At 38.0% G+C, this 21,461-nt stretch overlaps 2 protein-coding genes across 2 annotated transcripts in view; one reads left to right on the forward strand and one right to left on the reverse strand.

Moving 5' to 3' along the window:
• The window catches only part of LOC117339040, a 107,468-nt gene extending 102,047 nt beyond the window's left edge, over positions 1-5,421 (forward strand). The window contains exons 84-88 of the mRNA XM_033900404.1: positions 399-589; positions 1,531-1,761; positions 2,598-2,712; positions 3,329-3,446; positions 3,822-5,421. Of these exons, the coding sequence (XP_033756295.1) occupies positions 399-589; positions 1,531-1,761; positions 2,598-2,712; positions 3,329-3,446; positions 3,822-4,089 (923 nt within the window). The 3' untranslated portion in view covers positions 4,090-5,421. The remainder of the gene's footprint in view (positions 1-398; positions 590-1,530; positions 1,762-2,597; positions 2,713-3,328; positions 3,447-3,821) is intronic.
• An 830-nt stretch (positions 5,422-6,251) lies between these two features.
• LOC117339932 lies at positions 6,252-20,917 on the reverse strand. Its single transcript, XM_033901648.1, has 8 exons — positions 20,812-20,917; positions 18,854-18,986; positions 14,764-14,842; positions 14,524-14,635; positions 13,802-13,934; positions 12,936-13,000; positions 11,148-11,400; positions 6,252-10,034 (listed from the first exon to the last, which is right to left on the reverse strand). Exons 1-8 carry the CDS (start codon positions 20,869-20,871, stop codon positions 9,052-9,054), a joined length of 1,818 nt encoding a protein of 605 aa, XP_033757539.1. The 5' UTR covers positions 20,872-20,917; the 3' UTR covers positions 6,252-9,051.
• Between the last annotated feature and the right edge of the window lie 544 nt (positions 20,918-21,461).

The following is a 21,461-nucleotide window of genomic DNA, read 5'->3' on the forward strand; positions in this document are numbered from 1 at the left end:
ACATTTGTATTCTTGACCTACAGGTGTTTGTACATTTGTATGTATTGACGTACAGGTGTTTGTACATTTGTATTATTGACGTACAGGTGTTTGTACATTTGTATTATTGACCTACAGGTGTTTGTACATTTGTATTATTGACCTACAGGTGTTTGTACATTTGTATTATTGACCTACAGGTGTTTGTACATTTGTATTATTGACCTACAGGTGTTTGTACATTTGTATGTATTGACGTACAGGTGTTTGTACATTTGTATTATTGACCTACAGGTGTTTTTACATTTGTATTATTGACCTACAGGTGTTTTTACATTTGTATTATTGACCTACAGGTGTTTGTACATTTGTATGTATTGATGTACAGGTGTTTGTACATTTGTATTATTGACCTACAGGTGTTTGTACATGCCAGTCTGGCTTCGCTGGTCCCGACTGTTCCCTGACTGTAAATGAAGTCCCCATCGTGGTGCCACAGATGTCCAATGTTGTGTGTGATACTCTAACACAGACCTGTACCTCAGTCATGGTGCTTGGAGACAAGTTCATCAACTCAAGTTCCATCACCTGTCACCTCACAGAAGTACAGGTAAGTTGTCACCTGACAGAAGTAAAGGTAAAAGTCATCACCTGACAGAAGTACAGGTAAGTCGTCATCTTACAGAAGTACAGGTAAGTCGTCACCTTACAGAAGTACAGGTAAGTCGTCACCTTACAGAAGTACAGGTAACTCGTCACCTTACAGAAGTACAGGTAAGTCATCACCTCACAGAAGTACAGGTAAGTTGTCACCTCACAGAAGTACAGGTAAGTCGTCATCTCACAGAAGTACAGGTAAGTCATCACCTCACAGAAGTACAGGTAAGTCGTCACCTTACAGAAGTACAGGTAAGTCATCACCTCACAGAAGTACAGGTAAGTCGTCACCTTACAGAAGTACAGGTAAGTCATCACCTTACAGAAGTACAGGTAAGTCGTCACCTTACAGAAGTACAGGTAAGTCATCACCTCACAGAAGTAAAGGTTAAAGTCATCACCTCAAAGAAGTACAGGTAAGTCGTCACCTCACAGAAGTACAGGTAAGTCGTCACCTCACAGAAGTACAGGTAAGTTGTCACCTCACAGAAGTACAGGTAAGTCGTCACCTCACAGAAGTACAGGTAAGTTGTCACCTCACAGAAGTACAGGTAAGTCATCACCTCACAGAAGTACAGGTAAGTCGTCACCTCACAGAAGTACAGGTAAGTCGTCGCCTCACAGAAGTACAGGTAAGTCATCACCTTACAGAAGTACAACTAAGTCATCACCTTACAGAAGAAGAGCAGGATATCACAATTGATAATATACATGCACAGGTAACTTCACAGTAGAGTTGTGTTACAATCAAATACATATTATAAGAGTGTTGGGTTATAGAAGTGTGTTGTGAGTTTACATGATTATAGTTTAGTTGTTACATTACAGGTTCATTCTAAGAATGTATAATTTTAGTAAATGTTATAACAATGCTTTGTAAATGATTTAAAACAGGTGACAAGTACTGGCGTGGTAAGGTCATCATCAACCACAACATCAAATGCTCAGTACCATCGATTAACTGCAGTGCAGTGTGCCCTTCCACAAGAAAAGAGCTATATCGTCAAAATCAGCAACGACGGTTCTGCCACAAGTTCCAGTGAGGCGCTAATTGTTGTCTACAATTCTACCTGTTTCCAGTGTACAGTCAACCCGACACAAACTTCCGCCACGTGTTCAGCCAAGGTCAGTAATAGTTGTCACTCTAATGACACAGGATAGGTCTCTGTGGTTACTACAGACATAACAGGTTTTATAGTAATACAGTGTACAGTCGACCAGACACATGCCGAAACCTGCAGTGTATGTACCGGTAATGCCGTCATTGTAGGTATTTTTCCACAAATCGTTTTTCTAGTCACCAGAGTAAGTCAACCCAGTTTCTATCACTGCCTCGCTAGGCACACCTAACATTAATCAGTATCAACATCCGGGTATTCTTACATCTGTATCAACTGGATGCTCGAAAGGCACGTGTGTGGTTTATTTTCCGAGAATACATTTGAAAAGTGTTCACAACGTGTGGCGGTAATCCTTTCGGAGTGATGAATAGTCGTCAATCACCTCGAGATGCCAATTAAAATTACATGTAAATCACACCTGATGGCACTTTAATCAGTGACATGGTCGTTACCCTGAAAAATTGGTTATTGTGAAAGTCTTCTAAGTTTTTGTTTAGATTGTTGCTCATTGAGAAAACATGATGGCCGGTTTGACCAGGTAGATTTTACAAGTAAACTTATACCATGGTCAGTTGAACAGCGCCGGTTTACAGAAGACAGGTTCCGGATTATACATGTTTGAACTGCTATAGTTAAAGAAGGAAAATGCTGGGACCAAACAGTAAACCCAGAATAGACAGGAATCCAGATTAAACAGGGACTGGTTTTGACAAGTTATACTGTAGATAGCAATTAAAAAACCCTTTTTGACCCCAAGGTCACTACCACATGTTTAATTACTTTGAATCTAGAAACGTGTGTACTTTAAAGAATGTTTTAAAGTTGTTTTTTCTGTTTCAGTCGGATGCTTGTTACATCAACTCTGTGTGTTACGCAGCAAATGACCTTAGCCCCACAGATTCCTGTCAGTACTGTCGTCCATCTGTGTCCACCTCAACTTGGACAAGATCCACTGGTAGGAGTCTGTTCAACTTCAGCATCAATAATAAAATCTGATTAAGGATACATGTCACCTCAACGACTTAGATTTTCATTACAAAAGAGTTCAATAATAACAATTTACCTAAGTTTGTGAATTTGAATGTTAACAATAAATTAAAGAATACATTTAAAGGAAGCGAAAAAATATGTATTATAAGGCAAAAAAGAATGATGTGTAATTTGTTCACTATTTTGTGAAACTTACCTACATGTTGATAGAGACATGTTTATATAGACTCCTTACAGTGTTTTATTAAACCACATGCCTAGAAAGACTTCAGTACTCCCTGGTGATATGCACCGTTATGTCACAAACCCAGAAAGTGTCATGAAACACTAAGATTCACAGCTGACCGAGTTACATGGTCAAAGGTTAAAACAGGTTATTGCTTATAAGAGGTCAAGGTCATGAAATGGGTCAAGGGTAAAACTGTTATGCTTGTCCAAGTCATGAGTTATTGTAAACATAAGGATACTATAAACATCTTACACAAAATGTCAAGGTCAGTGTGACGGTTGAGGTCAGTGTGACGGTTGGGGGGTACTTGGCCAGAAAAACATTTAAAATATATGGAATTTCTATTTCACAGCCACTGAATGTTCAACCAGAGTCGATGTGGATAGCCAGACAGTGGTCATAGTGACTGCCATTATTGCCGCTGTTCTGCTCATCACCATTATAGCTTTGGGAGTTGTCTTCGTTCGAAGGTCAGTAAAGAAAATGTTTGACAGATGTTTTTTATCATGATGTTGACTGTTCAGGGTAGATTTATCACTGGACATGAGTTTATCAATGGTAATATCTAAGAAGTGGACAGTTTATTATCAAGTACAGGCATAATGACTGAATATCTGGTTATGAATTTGTCTTTTGAATGGTAAAATACATTTAACCTATGATTAGGCTTGTTACTGAGCTTTGTGTTTTCACAGATACAAACTTATTCCAACAATGTTAGAGATTTTACACGGCGAGATACTTTTGCCAGTCGCAGTCGGCAAAATCATATCTGATAGCAAAAGAGCCGACCAGCAGCCTCTTATGATATAGGAGTAATACAAACTATGAATATGTTTTTGTAGAAGTAACAGTAAAGGAAAACTGGCTGGTAAGAAGCGGGAATCTGACAGAGACAGGAGCCAAATAAATGGGAACGGGCGGCGTGTGAGGTATAAGGATGACCCACAGATGATCACATATGATAACAATTCCTTTGACCAGAGGGCGACACCGGTGTACGATTACGGTATGTCCTACGACAACCCCATGGGTTCAGGCTACTATACCACACAACACCAGGAGCCAATCACATTCTACGAGACGAACACAAACGACTACTTTGAGGATTGACACTGCGTACAATAGTTAACTTGGAAACCTTTTGTAGATTTTAGATAACGCCACTTCTTTAAGGATGGAATTTTATTAGATTATGTTTGTAAGAATTTGAATGATTTATATGTGCATGAAAGATTGAATGGTTCAAACAAAACAACTTAATTCGATTTTTTATTGACTATTTTTCTACAAACTGTTGCTTGTGCCTTTTATTTTCATTGTATTTTTACAAGTTTTGATACATGTATATCAATTTGAAGAAAAAGTTACCATGAATGTATGTGAATGCAATCATAAGATTTATGTACAGTGTTAAATTTATTTTAGATCTAACACCTGTGTTTATATATATGTTTTATACATCAAGAAAAGCATTGTTAAAAATTTAGACTTTTATAATAAGCTGCTAAAATACTGCAGTTGATATTTTGATACCATAAATATTTTAAGTGACAGTGGAGAATATTTTGCTTTGAGCCATAGATGTAGCGAAGTTTTTTCTTTCTGGACAACAAGATGGGGGTCTAATCTTATGAAAATATCAAGTAGTTTACATGCAGTAAAGTGCTTTATAACATTTTAGGAATGATATTGTGGGCTTAAAACCTTATGTTAAATATAGAAATGTTTATTACAAGGAATTTTTATCAATTGAAGTTATTCCAGTAAGATTTGAGTGCTATGTCTCTGGTTCATTATGACTTTAATGATTTTATACAATGAAATCTCTAATTAAGTTAATGTGTAGCTTTGTAAATCCAGAACAATTTTGAAAAATAATAGTGAGAGTTTGTCTAGATAAGGTTGAAACAGTTTTTGTTAATAAAAACAGTTTTTAATATCGGGGAAGTCTACTCCGTGGTAGGATGTTTGTGTAAAGTTATAAATTACAACATGTGTGACACCACCCACTTGTTATGAATGTCAGTTGCCATAGAAATCATTATTAATTATCAAAATATATATTTTGTGAAATTTTTTAACTTAAATTTTGACAAACATGTGAAAAAGATTACAATTTATGGAATGAAGATACAGAATCTGTAAAAGGCTCTCAGATCCTTCCATGGGGGGCTCCCAGATCCAAGGGGCACTTATTGGATTAGATGTATAGATTTCAACTACTCTCATTAAACTAAGCCAAAATGAACGACGTTCAATCGTCAATAATACAACAATCAAGATTTTATTGTGTTACATATTACAGATGGTGCTTCTTTAGTGTTGAACCCTGTAAAAATCATCAAAGATATATATATATATTAAAGACTTCTATTACTATAAATTACATTTTGTATATTTTTATGCTCAAATCTTATTTTTATAATAAAAAATATTGTGACATTTAAAAATCTGTGTTGTATGTTTCAGTAAAGTCTTTTATGTCTGCATGATTGACAAAATGTTGACAAATCTCTTAGAATTGAGAATTAGATAAAATGCGTCCGTCAGACACAGGATACCTCGATGGAGACATTCCATACTATCGATCAATCTAAAGATAATAGAACCTTTTCAGGAGAACGTCATTAACTTGGATTACCTGGACCAGTTAATCTTCAGATGATGAAGGTTCTTTGACCAATCAGAAAGCAGTTTACCATGTTTGAATGGTTTTGGGGAAAAATACTTCTTCATTACAATGAGGATTCAAGGTTTTTTTTAATTTGAATTGACAAGGATGCAAAGACAATGAAATTAGGCAGCAGCTAATTCTAGGTCTGAATGAGAAATAATGTCAGTGTTGCTATTGCAAGTAAATCTGTTGGATTTATACCAATAAATGGCACAGTTTTGAGGTCAACGTTTAGGTCACAGTGACCTACTTTTGGTACACTACACAGGCTTACCTTGGTCGACCCATGTCTACAATATAAACTAGTAATGTAGGCAATAGAGCCCAAACTTTGTAGTTCAAAGGTCAAAAGGGAGATCAGAGTGACCTACTTTTGATAAATAACACTGCCACTTCAAGGTCAACCCATGCACCAAATGTGCAGTGTATGTGATACAGACAGGACAAAATGTTGATATAGGTCAATGGTCAAAATGTAGGTCAGAGTGACTTTTTGATACAGGATGCATGCCTCAAATATGAAGTATAGAGACAAGAGAAGGTCAGAGCAGACATGGTGGAAAGCCTCAATTAAAAAATCAACAAAGGTACATGGGGGACCTACATTTTAATTTCATTCCAGTTCTATTCTGACAATTCAATGCAAATATTCCTCTATTACACTCTCCTCATCAGGAATGTACATCCTTCACAAGATCACATCCTACCTTTCTCAAGGTCACAACATCCCCCTCACCTTAAGATCACAACATGCTCTTCACCTCATAACATTACCTTCACCTCAAGACCACAACATGCCCTTCACCTCATCCAGATCACAACATGCCCTTTACCTCATCCAGATCACAACATGCCCTTCACCTCACGGTCACAGCATGCCCTTCACCTTCTCAAGGTCACAACATGCCCTTCACCTTCTCAAGGTCACAACATGCCCTTCACCTCATCCAGATCACAACATGCCCTTCACCTCCTCACAGTCACAACATGCCCTTCACCTCCTCACAGTCACAACATGCCCTTCACCTTCTCAAGGTCACAACAGAAAGGTCACACCATACCCTCCTCAAGGTCACATCATACTCTCCTCAAGGTCACAACTAGCACTTCACCTCCTCAATATTACAACATCTTGTCCACAAGATCACATCATACTTTTCATTCAAAGTCATTGCAGCTTTATCTTCTGATTGCAATAAAATCTTTCAAAGCTGAATGTCATCAAAGGTCAGATCCTATTTCTTCCCCTTAAGGTCGGTCACACTGTAATTTTTACTACAAAGCCTTACTCTCCTCTTCACCTGGTCTTGATTGGGTTACACTTCTCAAGGCATGTCTCACTTTCAATCTTCAGGATCACAATAATTATCACCTATTTAATTGCTTCACCAACATTGATCAAATCGATTGTGTGCAAAAGGGTTTTTAAAGGTAAAATAAAATGGTTTATACACAATTAGTATATTTATCACAATTATAGATATATAGACCATTTTCTATGATTAGTTATCACAATTATAGATATATAGATGACATTCTATGATACGTTTAAACATTCAATTATTTTAGCTTCCAAACTACTTTTTTTTTTTTGTATCTTAAATTCCATTTTTAATCATGACCTGGTCAGTTCAGGGTGGTCCCCGAATTTTCTACATCTAGAGATTGTTCATGGTGGACCCTACATTTTCTACCCTAAATATCATGGTTTTGTCAGTACAGTGAGGACCCTGCATTTTCTACCCTAGATATCATGTTTTTGTCAGTACAGTGTGGACCCTGGATTTTCTACCCTAGATATCATGTTTTTGTCAGTACAGTGAGGACCCTGCATTTTCTACCCTAGATATCATGTTTTTATCAGTACAGGGTGGACCCTGCATTTTCTACCCTAAATATCATGTTTTTGTCAGTACAGTGTGGACCCTGTATTTTCTACCCTAGATATCATGGTTTTGTCAGTACAGTGTGGACCCTGCATTTTCTACCCTAGATATCATGTTTTTGTCAGTACAGTGAGGACCCTGTATTTTCTACCCTAGATATCATGTTTTTGTCAGTACAGTGAGGACCCTGCATTTTCTACCCTAGATATCATGTTTTTGTCAGTACAGTGTGGACCCTGCACTTTCTACCCTAGATATCATGGTTTTGTCAGTACAGTGTGGACCCTGCATTTTCTACCCTAGATATCATGGTTTTGTCAGTACAGTGTGGACCCTGAATTTTCTACATCTAGATATCATGTTTTTGTCAGTACAGTGTGGACCCTGCATTTTCTACCCCTAGATATCATGTTTTTGTCAGTACAGTGTGGACCCTGCATTTTCTACCCTAGATATCGTGTTTTTGTCAGTACAGTGTGGACCCTGCATTTTCTACCCTAGATATCATGTTTTTGTCAGTACAGTGAGGACCCTGCATTTTCTACCCTAGATATCATGTTTTTATCAGTACAGGGTGGACCCTGCATTTTCTACCCTAAATATCATGTTTTTGTCAGTACAGTGAGGACCCTGCATTTTCTACCCTAGATATCATGTTTTTGTCAGTACAGTGTGGACCCTGCATTTTCTACATCTAGAGATTATGATCTAGCCAGTACCAGATTGACCTTGGGCCACAATGCTTCAACACAACATTTTACTTTTCATACGCTAAGGTCATACCTGCTGTTCTACATCCCCAAAGTTACACAAGATAGCCTCATTCTGCTTGTCAAATCAGTCATTTCCCCTAAATAATACATCTGACTCTCTCCTTTATAAAGAATATGTTGAAATAACCTTCACCTCACACCATACTCTCTCAAGGTCACACCATACTTTCTCTTTCAACAAGTTCAAACCATACTCTCTTCTTTCTCAAGGTCACACAGTAATCGCCTTGCTCAAGATCACACCATACTCTCTTTTCCCTCAAGGTCACACCATGCTCTCACCTTCCTCAAGGTCACACCAGACTCTCTTCTTCCTCAAGGTCACACTGTAATATCTTCTCCAGGTCACACCATATTCTCACTTTTCTCAAGATCACGTCATACTCCCTCCTTCCTCAAGGTCACACCATAATATCTCCTTCCTCAAGGTCACGCCATAATCTCTCCTTCCTAAAGTCATGTTGTACTGACCTTCACCTCCTCAAGGTCACACCATAATATCTCCTTTCACAAGTCCTGTTGTACTGACCACCTCCTATCAAGGGCACACCATACTCTCTCCTTCCTCAAGGTCACACCATACTCTCTCCTTCCTCAAGGTCACATCATACTCTCTCCTTCCTCAAGGTCACACCATACTCTCTCCTTCCTCAAGGTCACACTATACTCTCTCCTTTCACAAGTCATGTTGTACTGACCACCTCCTCAAGGTCACATCATACTCTCTCCTTCCTCAAGGTCACACCATACTCTCTCCTTCCTCAAGAACGAAAACATCACCACATGTTAGTTGCTGCTCTTCTTTCTGTAAAACTAAAGACATTTTCCCCTTCAGGTTATTGTTAGGGTCTACCAGTGCAGCAGCCATTTTGTTTTCATTGACTTGAATGTCGCTGATATTTTCCTGGAGTGGAAGACTAAGTCTAGGTACAACTTCTACCATGGAAGTCTCAAAAGTAGTATTTTCATAATCCGCAACAAGGCGTGGACGATTGCCACCGTTGTCTACTAGGAGAGACTGTGATGTGTCAATGGAGTCCATCTGTCTGTTTGAGGAATTGTTGTGACCATCACAATCCTGAGCTGCCACATTCATTTCAGAATCACACTCGATGCTCAACAGAGATTGTTTCTTATTATACATGGATGTAAATAAAGACTTTTTACTACCAGTATCATCCTCAGTATATACACGACTCACGGAGAAGTTCTGGACTTTGACAGTCTGTGGTGTCCCTACATGATGTCTACTTGGCGGCTTGACTGGTGTTTGACTGACACTGTGGATCCCATGACTGAATGGTTTACCCTGGGAGGTGTTCGGGCCTTGTTCAAAAACTGTGCTCTCAGTACAATTCATTAGTGTGTCTTCATGTGCAGTGCAGTACTCTGCAATATCTGATTCACTTGGAAACCAGCTTCTGTTGGATAATTCATTTCCATATTGTTGAGATTGTCCAGATCCCTTAGCACTATGCCAGGATTCTTTCCGATTTGACGAATCTTTCTGAGCATATGTTTTTCCACTGAGAGCAAAATCATATAAGAACGGTAGACTTTTAGCAATTTTTTCTGGTCTACCTCTTGGATTAGTTGGACTTCCACCGTATCGTCCGTAGTCGTTATACTGTGGGGCTGGACTAAGGCCATCCTTTAACAGCTGGGGGTGAGGCAGGGATGTATGGTGGCTCTGTGAGTTGTGTAAGTACAAACGTGGGATTCCTACAAGTAAAACATACACATTGTACCATAACATTAACGTACTCGACCGGCAATAACCCCCCCAACCCTTATTGCTAAATGTAGGCCTGGTTCCAAAAGACTTGTTAAAAAGAGAAGGGGCCTTATTGCCATGCAGGGGCTTATTGCTGGTCAAGTACAGTATATACCCACCAAAATGTTTTATCTCTTTAGGCAGTCATCAAATTTGTATTCAACAGAATGTGTGGTCAAAACAAAATTTTATATAGCAGAATTATGATTGATATAAGTATTCATCGAAGTATGCTTACCTATAAAATTGTTGAGCAAAAACTTCATCATACAAGATACAACAAGAGGCCCAAGGGCCTTAACGGTCATCTGACTCTAAGTTAAAGACCCTTATACTATTGTAGTATGCATTCTCTGTAGCAGGTATAGTGGCACTGTTGGCCATGGTGACCATCTTGGAATTTGGATCAACCCAAAAAATAACAACACTTGATCAAGACTATCTCAGGATCATTTCTGGTAAGATAGAGCTGAATCCCACAGGTGAAATTTGAGAAGAAGTTTGAAATGGGTGTTGTTCAGAAGAACCATTGATTGCGTAATCATGTTACAAAATGGCCGCCATGGCTGTCATGTTAAAGTTTTTACGAGGCCGGAAAATAACAACACTTTGTTGGCTCTCCTTCCTTAACATCCTCACCAATTTCCAGCTCAATGGCACGAGGGGAACTGGAAAAGAAGTTTAAAATGTGTTTTTCAAGATGGTTGCCATGGCAGCCATCTTTGATTTCTGACCTAAAAAATAACAACACTTCCTCAGGACCATCCCAGGATCATTTCAGGCAAGTTTCAGCTGAATCACACCAGTGGAACTTGAGAAGAAGTTTCAAATGTGTTTTCAAAATGGCGGCTTTGGCAGCCATCTTGGATTTCAGACAGACCCGAAAAATAACAACACTTGGTCAGGACCATCCCAGCATCATTTCAGGCAAGTTTCAGCTCAATCCCACTGGTGGAACTTGAGAAGAAACATGACCCTTCAGGTCAGATGACCTAAAAACAAAATAAAAAAATTCAGATGATTTACTCTGCAATAAAGGGCGATAATCCCATTACACTCACCATCATTTGGTCCATTGTGGTGATATTCTCCATCACCACATGAGGAACGAGTCTGGCGTCGATGCTGACTGCGAGACATATCTGTATCCTGGGTGTCTGATTCCTGGGCGCTCTGAAAACTGAGATAGGAGGCACAGCGGCTTGACCCCCCAGGTCCACAAGAGGGAACCATCAACAAGTGGCCATTGCTCGGCTGACTGGAACGGCGCTGGGGCCGAGAACACATGTAAGTTGGTGTACCCAGGGTTGTGTCCTAAATAAAAATAATTAAGTAGAATTACACATATTTAAAAGTCGCGCCTGCCCTGCTTTGTAAGTGTATTAAGTTATAAGCAAACTCCGAAATTCAATAAAGTTTCAGTATTTTTTCCAAAACAAAAAAAACTCCATCTGATAGGATGAAAGCAAACTGTATATATTACAGACATGTTAATATTGATGCGTTGCAAAACAAATCAAAAGAAAATGTTTTACACCAAAAATCACTCTTTCTAAAACGTGAGGAAAAAAAAATACATCTTATTCATTATAGAATTCATTCAGATTTCGCATTTAACTAATTTGTAAATCAGTTGGAGAAGCAATAAAGAATTTATTTCAATTTATCAAAATCTTAGGATTTTATTTAAATGCATGAGCCAACAAAGATACAGACACTAAACATTTACAGGATACAGACACTAAACATTTACAGGATACAGACACTAAACATTTACAAGATACAGACACTAAACATTTACAGGATACAGACACTAAACATTTACAGGATACAGACACTAAACATTTACAAGATACAGACTCTAAACATTTACAGGATATAGACACTAAACATTTACAAGATAAAGACACTAAACATTTACAAGATACAGACTCTAAACATTTACAGGATATAGACACTAAACATTTACAAGATAAAGACACTAAACATTTACAAGATACAGACTCTAAACATTTACAGGATACAGACACTAAACATTTACAAGATAAAGACACTAAACATTTACAGGATACAGACACTAAACACTTACAGGATAGACACTAAACATTTATAGGATATAGACACTAAACATTTACAAGATACAGACACTAAACATTTACAGGATATAGACATTAAACATTTACAGGATATAGACACTAAACATTTACAGGATACAAACACTAAACATTTACAAGATATAGACACTAAACATTTATAGGATAAAGACACTAAACATTTACATGATACAGACACTAAACATTTACAGGATATAGACACTAAACATTTACAAGATAAAGACACTAAACATTTACAGGATACAGACACTAAACATTTACATGATTCAGTCACTAAACATTTACAGGATACAGACACTAAACATTTACAGGATACAGACACTAAACATTTACAAGGATACAGACACTAAACATTTACAGGATACAGACACTAAACATTTACAGGATACATACACTAAACATTTACAGGATACAGACACTAAACATTTACAGGATACAGACACTAAACATTTACAGGATACAGACACTAAACATTTACAGGATACAGACACTAAACATTTACAAGATACAGACACTAAACATTTACAGGATACAGACACTAAACATTTACAGGATACAGACACTAAACATTTACAGGATACAGACACTAAACATTTACAAGATAAAGACACTAAACATTTACAGGATACAGACACTAAACATTTACAGGATACAGACACTAAACATTTACAGGATACAGACACTAAACATTTACAGGATATAGACACTAAACATTTATAGGATAAAGACACTTACATTCAGGAACACAGACTCTGCAGAAGCTGCACTACAACGATGACAATTCTTTGCATTCTTCATAACTGAAAACAAAAAATAAGAGACACATAACTATTGAAATAACAGTTAACTAAGGACTCTAAGTTTCTGGTTTTCTTTGCTACACTGTACAAGTGTATAAACTGTCAAGTGAATCTGACAAAACAATGTGTATAAGTAGTACATAAAACCTAAACTTTGGTTTGGTTTATAATCATTCAATGTATATGTTCTATCAACAGCTAAGGTCATTTAAGGATGGCCTTCCATACGTATGACATGCATGCATGTGGTGAATGCATTTGTGTGTTTTTGGGGGGCTTTGGTATGTTCATGTTAATTAAGTCTCCTTTTGATAGTCAGGAAATTTTTCCGATTTATAGTGCTAACTCACTAATTCACTGAAGTATAATGGCGAAGACACCAAGCAGGACACACCACCTGGTCATATTATACTACCAAACATCCTCAACATGCATATCTCATCAAATATGCAACTACTACTTGAATATTATTCGCTTGTCTACTACATTTGACTAAAGTTCAGAGATTAATTGAAAAACATAGATCTCTGGATCAGATTCAAATAGTGAAATAAACAAAGGGCAATAACTTCTCCAAAAAGAATTGAATCAAAATGCTGTTCATGGAACCAAAACTATACACGTATCATGATGGTCATCAAGCCTATCAAGTTTCAAAGAAACTGGATGAACAAAGTAGGAGATCCCTGGACAATCAAAAAGTTTACGATGGATGACATTATTATACTCCTATGAAATTTTAAAACACTTCCTCAAAAATGGAACCTGTTCCTGGAAAATGGTAAACACCTTAAAACAAACCTCTGTAAACATGGAAGTCATGATCCCGATTTGTAATAAGATCGTAGTCACCAGAGGGCGTTGTATGCATACGTCTTCGGCTATAATGTCGCCGATTGCGATGACCGCCTTCATCTTCTGATGGTGGCGACACCTATATTGTGTATAAAGTACCTACAGTATATTTTACACAAACACTTGCTGCCATTATAACTAACCCTTTGTATTTTAATTGCTGTATATATTTTTAATATGTAACTTACGTAGGCAAGGTATAAAAAAAGCAATTACTTAAAAAACATATAAGTAGCGACATTTAAAAAATTCTTAAATTTGCTTGTTTTGCAACTGATTTCTAAATCTGGTACAAGGATACATTTTCACAAATACACCCTGATTAACCTCTGCTAACACATCCACAATGGACATTCTCGGCCACCATCTGTTATCAAGCTAATTGCTATACCTTCAAGTGAGATGGAGGGAGGTAACTCTGGTAGATCAGAATGACAACCCTACGGTTTAGTGTAGTGAGGGGTAGTAAGGGTTACACACCAACATACATACTGATATATCTCTGACTGTTAAAGAGTGGTCTCCCTTGTAAGTTTTGTCTGTAGCGAAATAATCAGCCTAAAATATACCTGACACAACTGAGCCGGATTAAAAAACACCAAATATTTTCATTGATCTATTTTTATCGATCTCTATTTTAGAAAAAGCATTTCAGAAGCATTGCATACCTCTATTTTGATTCTTCTTCCATTTTTTGTTCCTTGGTGAAAATGCTTCCTCTGAAATCTTTGAAAAGCCAATTCTGAATCCCGGTCCTTATCTCGGTGTCTCTTTCTCTTCCTGAATAAGATTTAATTTTTTCAAAGATTACCATACGCTATGGAATTGTGGACCTGCATGTGCACACATGAAGCCATTTAAATTTGTTCTCAATGGGAGGAAGAAGAAACAATGAAAACTATCCTTACTTTGTACACATGTAGGTTGCAATGGCAACTGGTACCAGCAGCAGCAGGAGGAACAAATAAAACAGAACTGGTTTCCCATCTGTAACCATAGAGATAGGGTAATTCATATAAATTTATAGTAGGAAATAGATTTATATATAAACATACAGTGGTCACCTAATTAAACAGTATTCTATATGTATATATACAATGTATATATATATATATCTAATTTCTTAAATATTTAATTTATTAATATTTTATTGAATATCATTTTAAAGATTTACAAAAAGTTATTTAAAAAAAAAATTGATTGTAATATCAAGTATCAATTCAATAATTACAAAATTGCTAATTGGGACTGCATTTTACTTGTAGTAAATCCATAGTCTTACTCTACAAAAGAATGTGTCTAAAAACACAACAAGAGCACAAAAACAGATGCATGATACGCCCATGAAATACCCGTGATATATGCCTGTGATACACCCATGATATGACCGTGATACACCCATGATACCCCTGTACTACGCCCATGATATGCCCGTGATACACCCATGATACCCCTGTGGTATGCCCATGATACCCCTGTGGTACGCCCATGATACACCCATGATACACTCATGATATGACTGTGATACACCCATGATACCCCTGTGATACACCCATGATATGCCTGTGATATGCCCATGATACACCCATGATACCCTTGTGATATGCCCATGATACACCCATGATACACCCATGATACGCCCGTGATATGCTCGTGATACACCAATGATACCCCTGTGATACGCCTGTGATAAGCCTGTGATACGCCCGTGATACCCCTGTGGTACGCCTATGATATGCCCATGATATGCCCGTGATACACCTGTGATACCCCTGTGGTACGCCCATGATACACCCAAGATACACCCATGATACACCCATGATATGCCTGTGATAAGCCTGTGATATGCCCGTGATACACCCATGATACCCCTGTGGTACCCCCTTGATACGCCTGTGATACACCCGTGATACACCCATGATATGCCTGTGATACACCCATGATATGCCTGTGATAAGCCTGTGACACGCCCATCCGACACTTAATCCTAGTTCTTACAGTCCATTCTGGCCTTAGTTTCTATTACCTTCATTATAGTTCTTCAGTTCAGAATGGTAGTTCCGTAGGTGTTTTGATGTTCGGAATGGTAGTTCTGTAGGTGTTTTGATGTTCTGAATGGTAGTTCTGTAGGTGTTTTGATGTTCGGAATGGTAGTTCTGTAGGTGTTTTGATGTTAGGAATGGTAGTTCTGTAGGTGTTTTGATGTTCGGAATGGTAGTTCTGTAGGTGTTTTGATGTTAGGAATTGTAGCTCTGTAGGTGTATTGATGTTCGGAATGGTAGTTCTGTAGGTGTTTTGATGTTCTGAATGGTAGTTCTGTAGGTGTTTTGATGTTCTGAATGGTAGTTCTGTAGGTGTTTTGATGTTCTGAATGGTAGTTATGTAGGTGTTTTGATGTTCTGAATTGTAGTTCTGTAGGTGTATTGATGTTCGGAATGGTAGTTCTGTAGGCGTTTTGATGTTTGGAATGGTAGTTCTGTAGGCGTTTTGATGTTCGGAATGCATGGTAGTTCTGTAGGTGTTTTGATGTTCTGAATGGTAGTTCTGTAGGTGTTTTGATGTTCGGAATGGTAGTTCTGTAGGTGTTTTGATGTTTGGAACGGTAGTACTGTAGGTGTATTGATGTTCTGAATGGTAGTTCTGTAGGTGTATTGATGTTCAGAATGGTAGTTCTGTAGGTGTTTTGATGTTCAGAATGGTAGTTCTGTAGGTGTTTTGATGTTCGGAATGGTAGTTCTGTAGGTGTTTTGATTTCTCTAAAGAATTTGACAATTGACAATGATTGTTGGTTAACTTGGAAGGCCTAAATCTGATACCAAGTTAACTAAATGTAATTAAGAAGTTATTTTTTATATATTTGTCTATTATTAGAACATGTATGTGATGTTTAAAGTAACATGTTTGATCTAGCCTGTTATTGTAAAAAATAACCCATTAATATGGTGGCTCGTTAGGGCCAAGTATCAAATCTCGCTTTCTCGCACTCTCGACCTTAGGTCGACATCTCGAGAATGCGAAAACGCGACGACGAGGGAGCGAGAATGCGAAAGAGCGAAAACGCGAGATTGTGAAAACTCGACGGCGAGAATGCGAAAACGCGACGGCGAAAAACGCGAGATTAATCTTGCACTCTCGCCGTCACAATTTCGCTCTCTCGCCATCGCGCTTTCGCATTCTCGCGTTCTCAACCTAAGGTCGAGAACGCGAGATTAGTCATTAACGGCCGTCCTCGCACTCTCGCTCCCTCGCGTAAAAGACATTATACATCACTACCCAGTGGCTACTGCATATATTAGGCCTACTTACCTTATACTACTGGTATTCCAAATTTGTGTAATAATTGAAGAACAAATCCCCAAATATATCATCCCTGGTATTTCTGTTTTCAATAAAATTAAAAATACAAATGTATAATATTAATCCTTGACTGTACTATAGATGATATTCTCAGAAAACGTTTAAATTGTTTGCTTATTACTTCAATAATTGAGGCTCATGTAGTAAATCGAAGGTAGCATATAAAACAGTTAGGCCTATGTATGTGTCAGTGTGTCAGTGTATCAGACCTATTAAACATTTTTTTCTGGATTTCGATCCTACTCACCTCCATCACCCACAGATATACACACAACAAAACTGTCATGATGAGGTTCTATCTATTACCAGACTTCCTTACGCGAGGGAGCGAGAGTGCGAGGGCGGCCGTTAAGGTCTAATCTCGCATTATCGCACTCTCGACCTTCGAAAACGTGAGAATGCGAAAACGCGATGGCGAGAGTGCGAGATTAATCTCACGTTTTCGCCGTCGTGTTTTCGCATTCTCGTCGTCGAGTTTTCGCATTCTCGTGTTTTCGCTCTTTCACATTCTCGCGTTTTCGCTCCCTCGCCGTCGCGTTTTCGCATTCTCACGTTTTCGACATAACGTCGAGAGTGCGAGATTTGATACTTGGCCCTAACGAGCCACCATACATTAATGATCTCCAAGCCTTCTGGCTCTGTAGAAGTTGATTCTGCTCCCTTACACTAGTTTACCAGTATTAGGTACAATATAATATGAAAAACATGAAAGACTGATGGATAATATGTATACTCCCCCTCAAACCAATACAACCGGAATGTGCAGGAATACATATCAAAACTATTAACAAGTGATCCCGGTGGGATCTTGGCGCCCATCATTGAATGATCTTTATTGGGTTCTATGTCAGACTGATCTTCTCTCTACTTTTCTTTCTTTTTTTCCTCTAACTAATCTGATACCACAAACATCCCTCCAGTACTTTTCAAGAAATAGCAATAACAAATTTCAATTCTCAAAATCCAAGATGGCCATTTTGTTTTTATCATAAAAAAAAAATTTTATTGGCAAAACTAGGAACCAAGGGGAACCTACACATGAAGTTTGAGGAATATCCCTAAACTACTTTTCGAGAAATAGCGATAACAAACTTCAATTATCAAAATCCAAGATTAGCTGCCTATCAGCCATTTTCTTTTTCTGATCATAAGTCTACCTGTAAATTCCAATGGCACAACTAGGGACCAAGGGAACCTACACATGAAGTTTGAAGAATATCCCTCCAGTACTTTTCAAGGAATTGCGATAACAAACTTCAATTATCAAAATCCAAGATGGCTGCCTGTGCACATTCTTCAAAAACTATACCAGATATGTTATCATATCCACAAGCCTTCTTAATGTTGATATTCTGTAAAAGCTTTAGTACTTTAGTACATTCAATTTCAATGGAACAAAGGGGATTTCCAAAATGGTTGGGATTTAGGAAGAGTTATCGCCCTTGTTTTGACTAACATGAAGAGGCCATTGTTACAGGGAGCAGAGCAAATTAAAAAACTATTACACATTGGATTCATGTGAAATGGAATTATGATTAAGTGAACTTGTGGAAAAAGGACTCCCCAAAACAGGTCAGTCACACACACAAGTGAATGACAGTTGGGTATTTGTGACAAGTCCCTGTGCTTTTTAATAATTACCTGCATCTGTTTCTGCATCCCCATGTTGGTAACACGTCACTTTCTGGGTTGTTACGGAGACTTTCTGGGTTGTTACGGAGACTACATCTGCAGGCTCAGATAAACTGGTGGAAATATTAGTGGATGCAATTTCCTGAAAATCACAGGGTGAATTTAACTCATTTTATTGTCTCATTTCATCAGTTGGAATCCAACGAATGAATTATCAGCATGATATTAAAAATCTTAGTTGAGTACTGAACAATACCAAACTCCCAGACCAGTGATAATGTTGAAGCAGACAGAAAGCATGACCGGGTAATGACAGTGACCTTGACCTTTGATCTTTGGATCTGAAATACAATGGATCAAAAGCAAGCATCACTGGTGGAGAAAAGGTATAAATAGACTTTGAGTTGATCTGCAAATTATCCGTTTCTATTATGGTAACAGTGATTTTGATATTTGACGTTCAGTCCTGAAAAGCAATCGCAGGCATTAAGTGACTTCCTTGATGAACAAAGAAATTTGATTCTGATAGCAGTGGCATTGACCTTTGCATTTGGAAAGCAATTCCAAACAGAGATACTATTGTAATAGGAAGGAGTAATGAAAAACCCTGCCCACACTTGGGCCGAAATAGTGACCTTTTGCTCTCAAGGCAAACATTCTACCGCTAGGCTGAAGGGAAATTCCCTCTAGTCAGAGCTATTAATATAAGGTGACCTTATACTCTAAACATCCTACCACTAGGCTAGAGGGAAATTCCCACTAGTCTGAGCTAGTAAGGTGACCTTATACTCTACACATCCTACCACTAGGCTAGAGGGAAATTCCCTCTAGTCTGAGCTAGTAAGGTGACCTTATACTCTACACATCCTACCACTAGGCTTGAGGGAAATTCCCACTAGTCTGAGCTAGTAAGGTGACCTTATACTCTACACATCCTACCACTAGGCTAAGGGAAATTCCCACTAGTCTGAGCTAGTAAGGTGACCTGTACTCTCCACATCCTACCACTAGGCTAGAGGGAAATTCCCTCTAGTCTGAGCTAGTAAGGTGACCTTATACTCTACACATCCTACCACAGGCTAGTGGGAAATTCCCTCTAGTCTGAGCTAGTAAGGTGACCTATACTCTCCACATCCTACCACTAGGCTAAAGGGAAATTCCCTCTAGCCTGAGCTAGTAAGGTGACCTATACTCTCCACATCCTACCACTAGGCTAAAGGGAAATTCCCACTAGTCTGAGCTAGTAAGGTGATCTTACTCTACACTTTTACACTACATATATAGGTTATCATGGTATTTGGTCCAAGTAAGCAACTTTGTGAAGTAGCTTGAATTGCTATGCTGCATGGTATCAATATCTTATTGATATCAACATGCTGACCTCAAGTTATGCAATGAAACTATATTTTCATAACTACCAGGGCATCCAGTAGTCCTTTAATTGAGAATATGTTTTTGATTCCCCAAAATGGGATCTGACTTTTAGCTTTGTTTTGACCCTTTATATTTATGAGATATAGATCTATAGTGATTTGACTTCTGAAATTGCTAAAAAAAACAAGGGTCAACTGGATGCTCTGAACTATACAGGTGAAGTCAGTCATCCTCAAATGTTAGGCCTACCTGCATACCTGAAAAGAAGTTACAAAGTGGTGATCAAATCAAGCCGAAATGTGTGAAAATAGCGAAATAGCGGCGCGATTATCAGAGGAACATCATATTTTGATGTCCGTCTGAATTTTAAAATACAAGCAAAATGGGACGTTATAAGAATGATTTTAGTGTTTTACGTTGAAACTAAATTCCAAGTTAGGCCTAGATCTACCTCCTTTTTATTACACTGTAAAACAAATTGTGGTCACCGTCACCGCGGATATTTTGTTTTGGAAATGCGCGTGATGCATTCCATCAAACTGGAGTCGCTTTTACAAATGTAAGTATATGTAACAGACAAGTTGTAACATTACCTTCAACAAACAGATCACGGTTAGTGTTCCCAACGACACACGAAAGCTTCCTAGCGACATGTTGATGGTGTCGAATCTCGCGCCACCTGTCAGATCTCCGTGCGCGTACGAGATATCACACGAGGGACGCACTAAAAACCGGAACTATTAATGACTTTTAGCGACTCTCTTCACTTTCTTACGTACATGTACACCACAGGTATGTTAATACTTTAGACGAACTGACGACGGATAATCATGAAACAAAATTCTGTGATCTGAAAGATCATTATACAAACATAAAAAGTACGTAAACGTATACAATTAAAGAGACAGCTAGAGTCTAATTAATATTTATCACATGGACATGAACAGACATGAACAGACATGACAAAAGATTAAGCTCATCTACTCAAATGGATGACCTTTACCTACCTTCAAGGTCACAGAAATATTCAATAAATCCATTATCAAGCATATTTCTATTAACAATGTAATAACCATTTCAAGAAAGAATAACTCAGAAAATGTATTACCATGAAATATGATATAGGCTAAACTTTACATTTGAACTTTTAACAAGTTTTTTTTAAATATTCATACATCGTTCAAAAGTATTATATGCATGGTAGATTGCAATTGGTTGTCAGGTCTGTTGCTAGGCAACATGA

The sequence above is a fragment of the Pecten maximus genome, chromosome 12, assembly GCF_902652985.1.
Source record: "Pecten maximus chromosome 12, xPecMax1.1, whole genome shotgun sequence".
In the NCBI taxonomy this organism is placed as follows: Eukaryota; Metazoa; Mollusca; class Bivalvia; order Pectinida; family Pectinidae; genus Pecten; species Pecten maximus.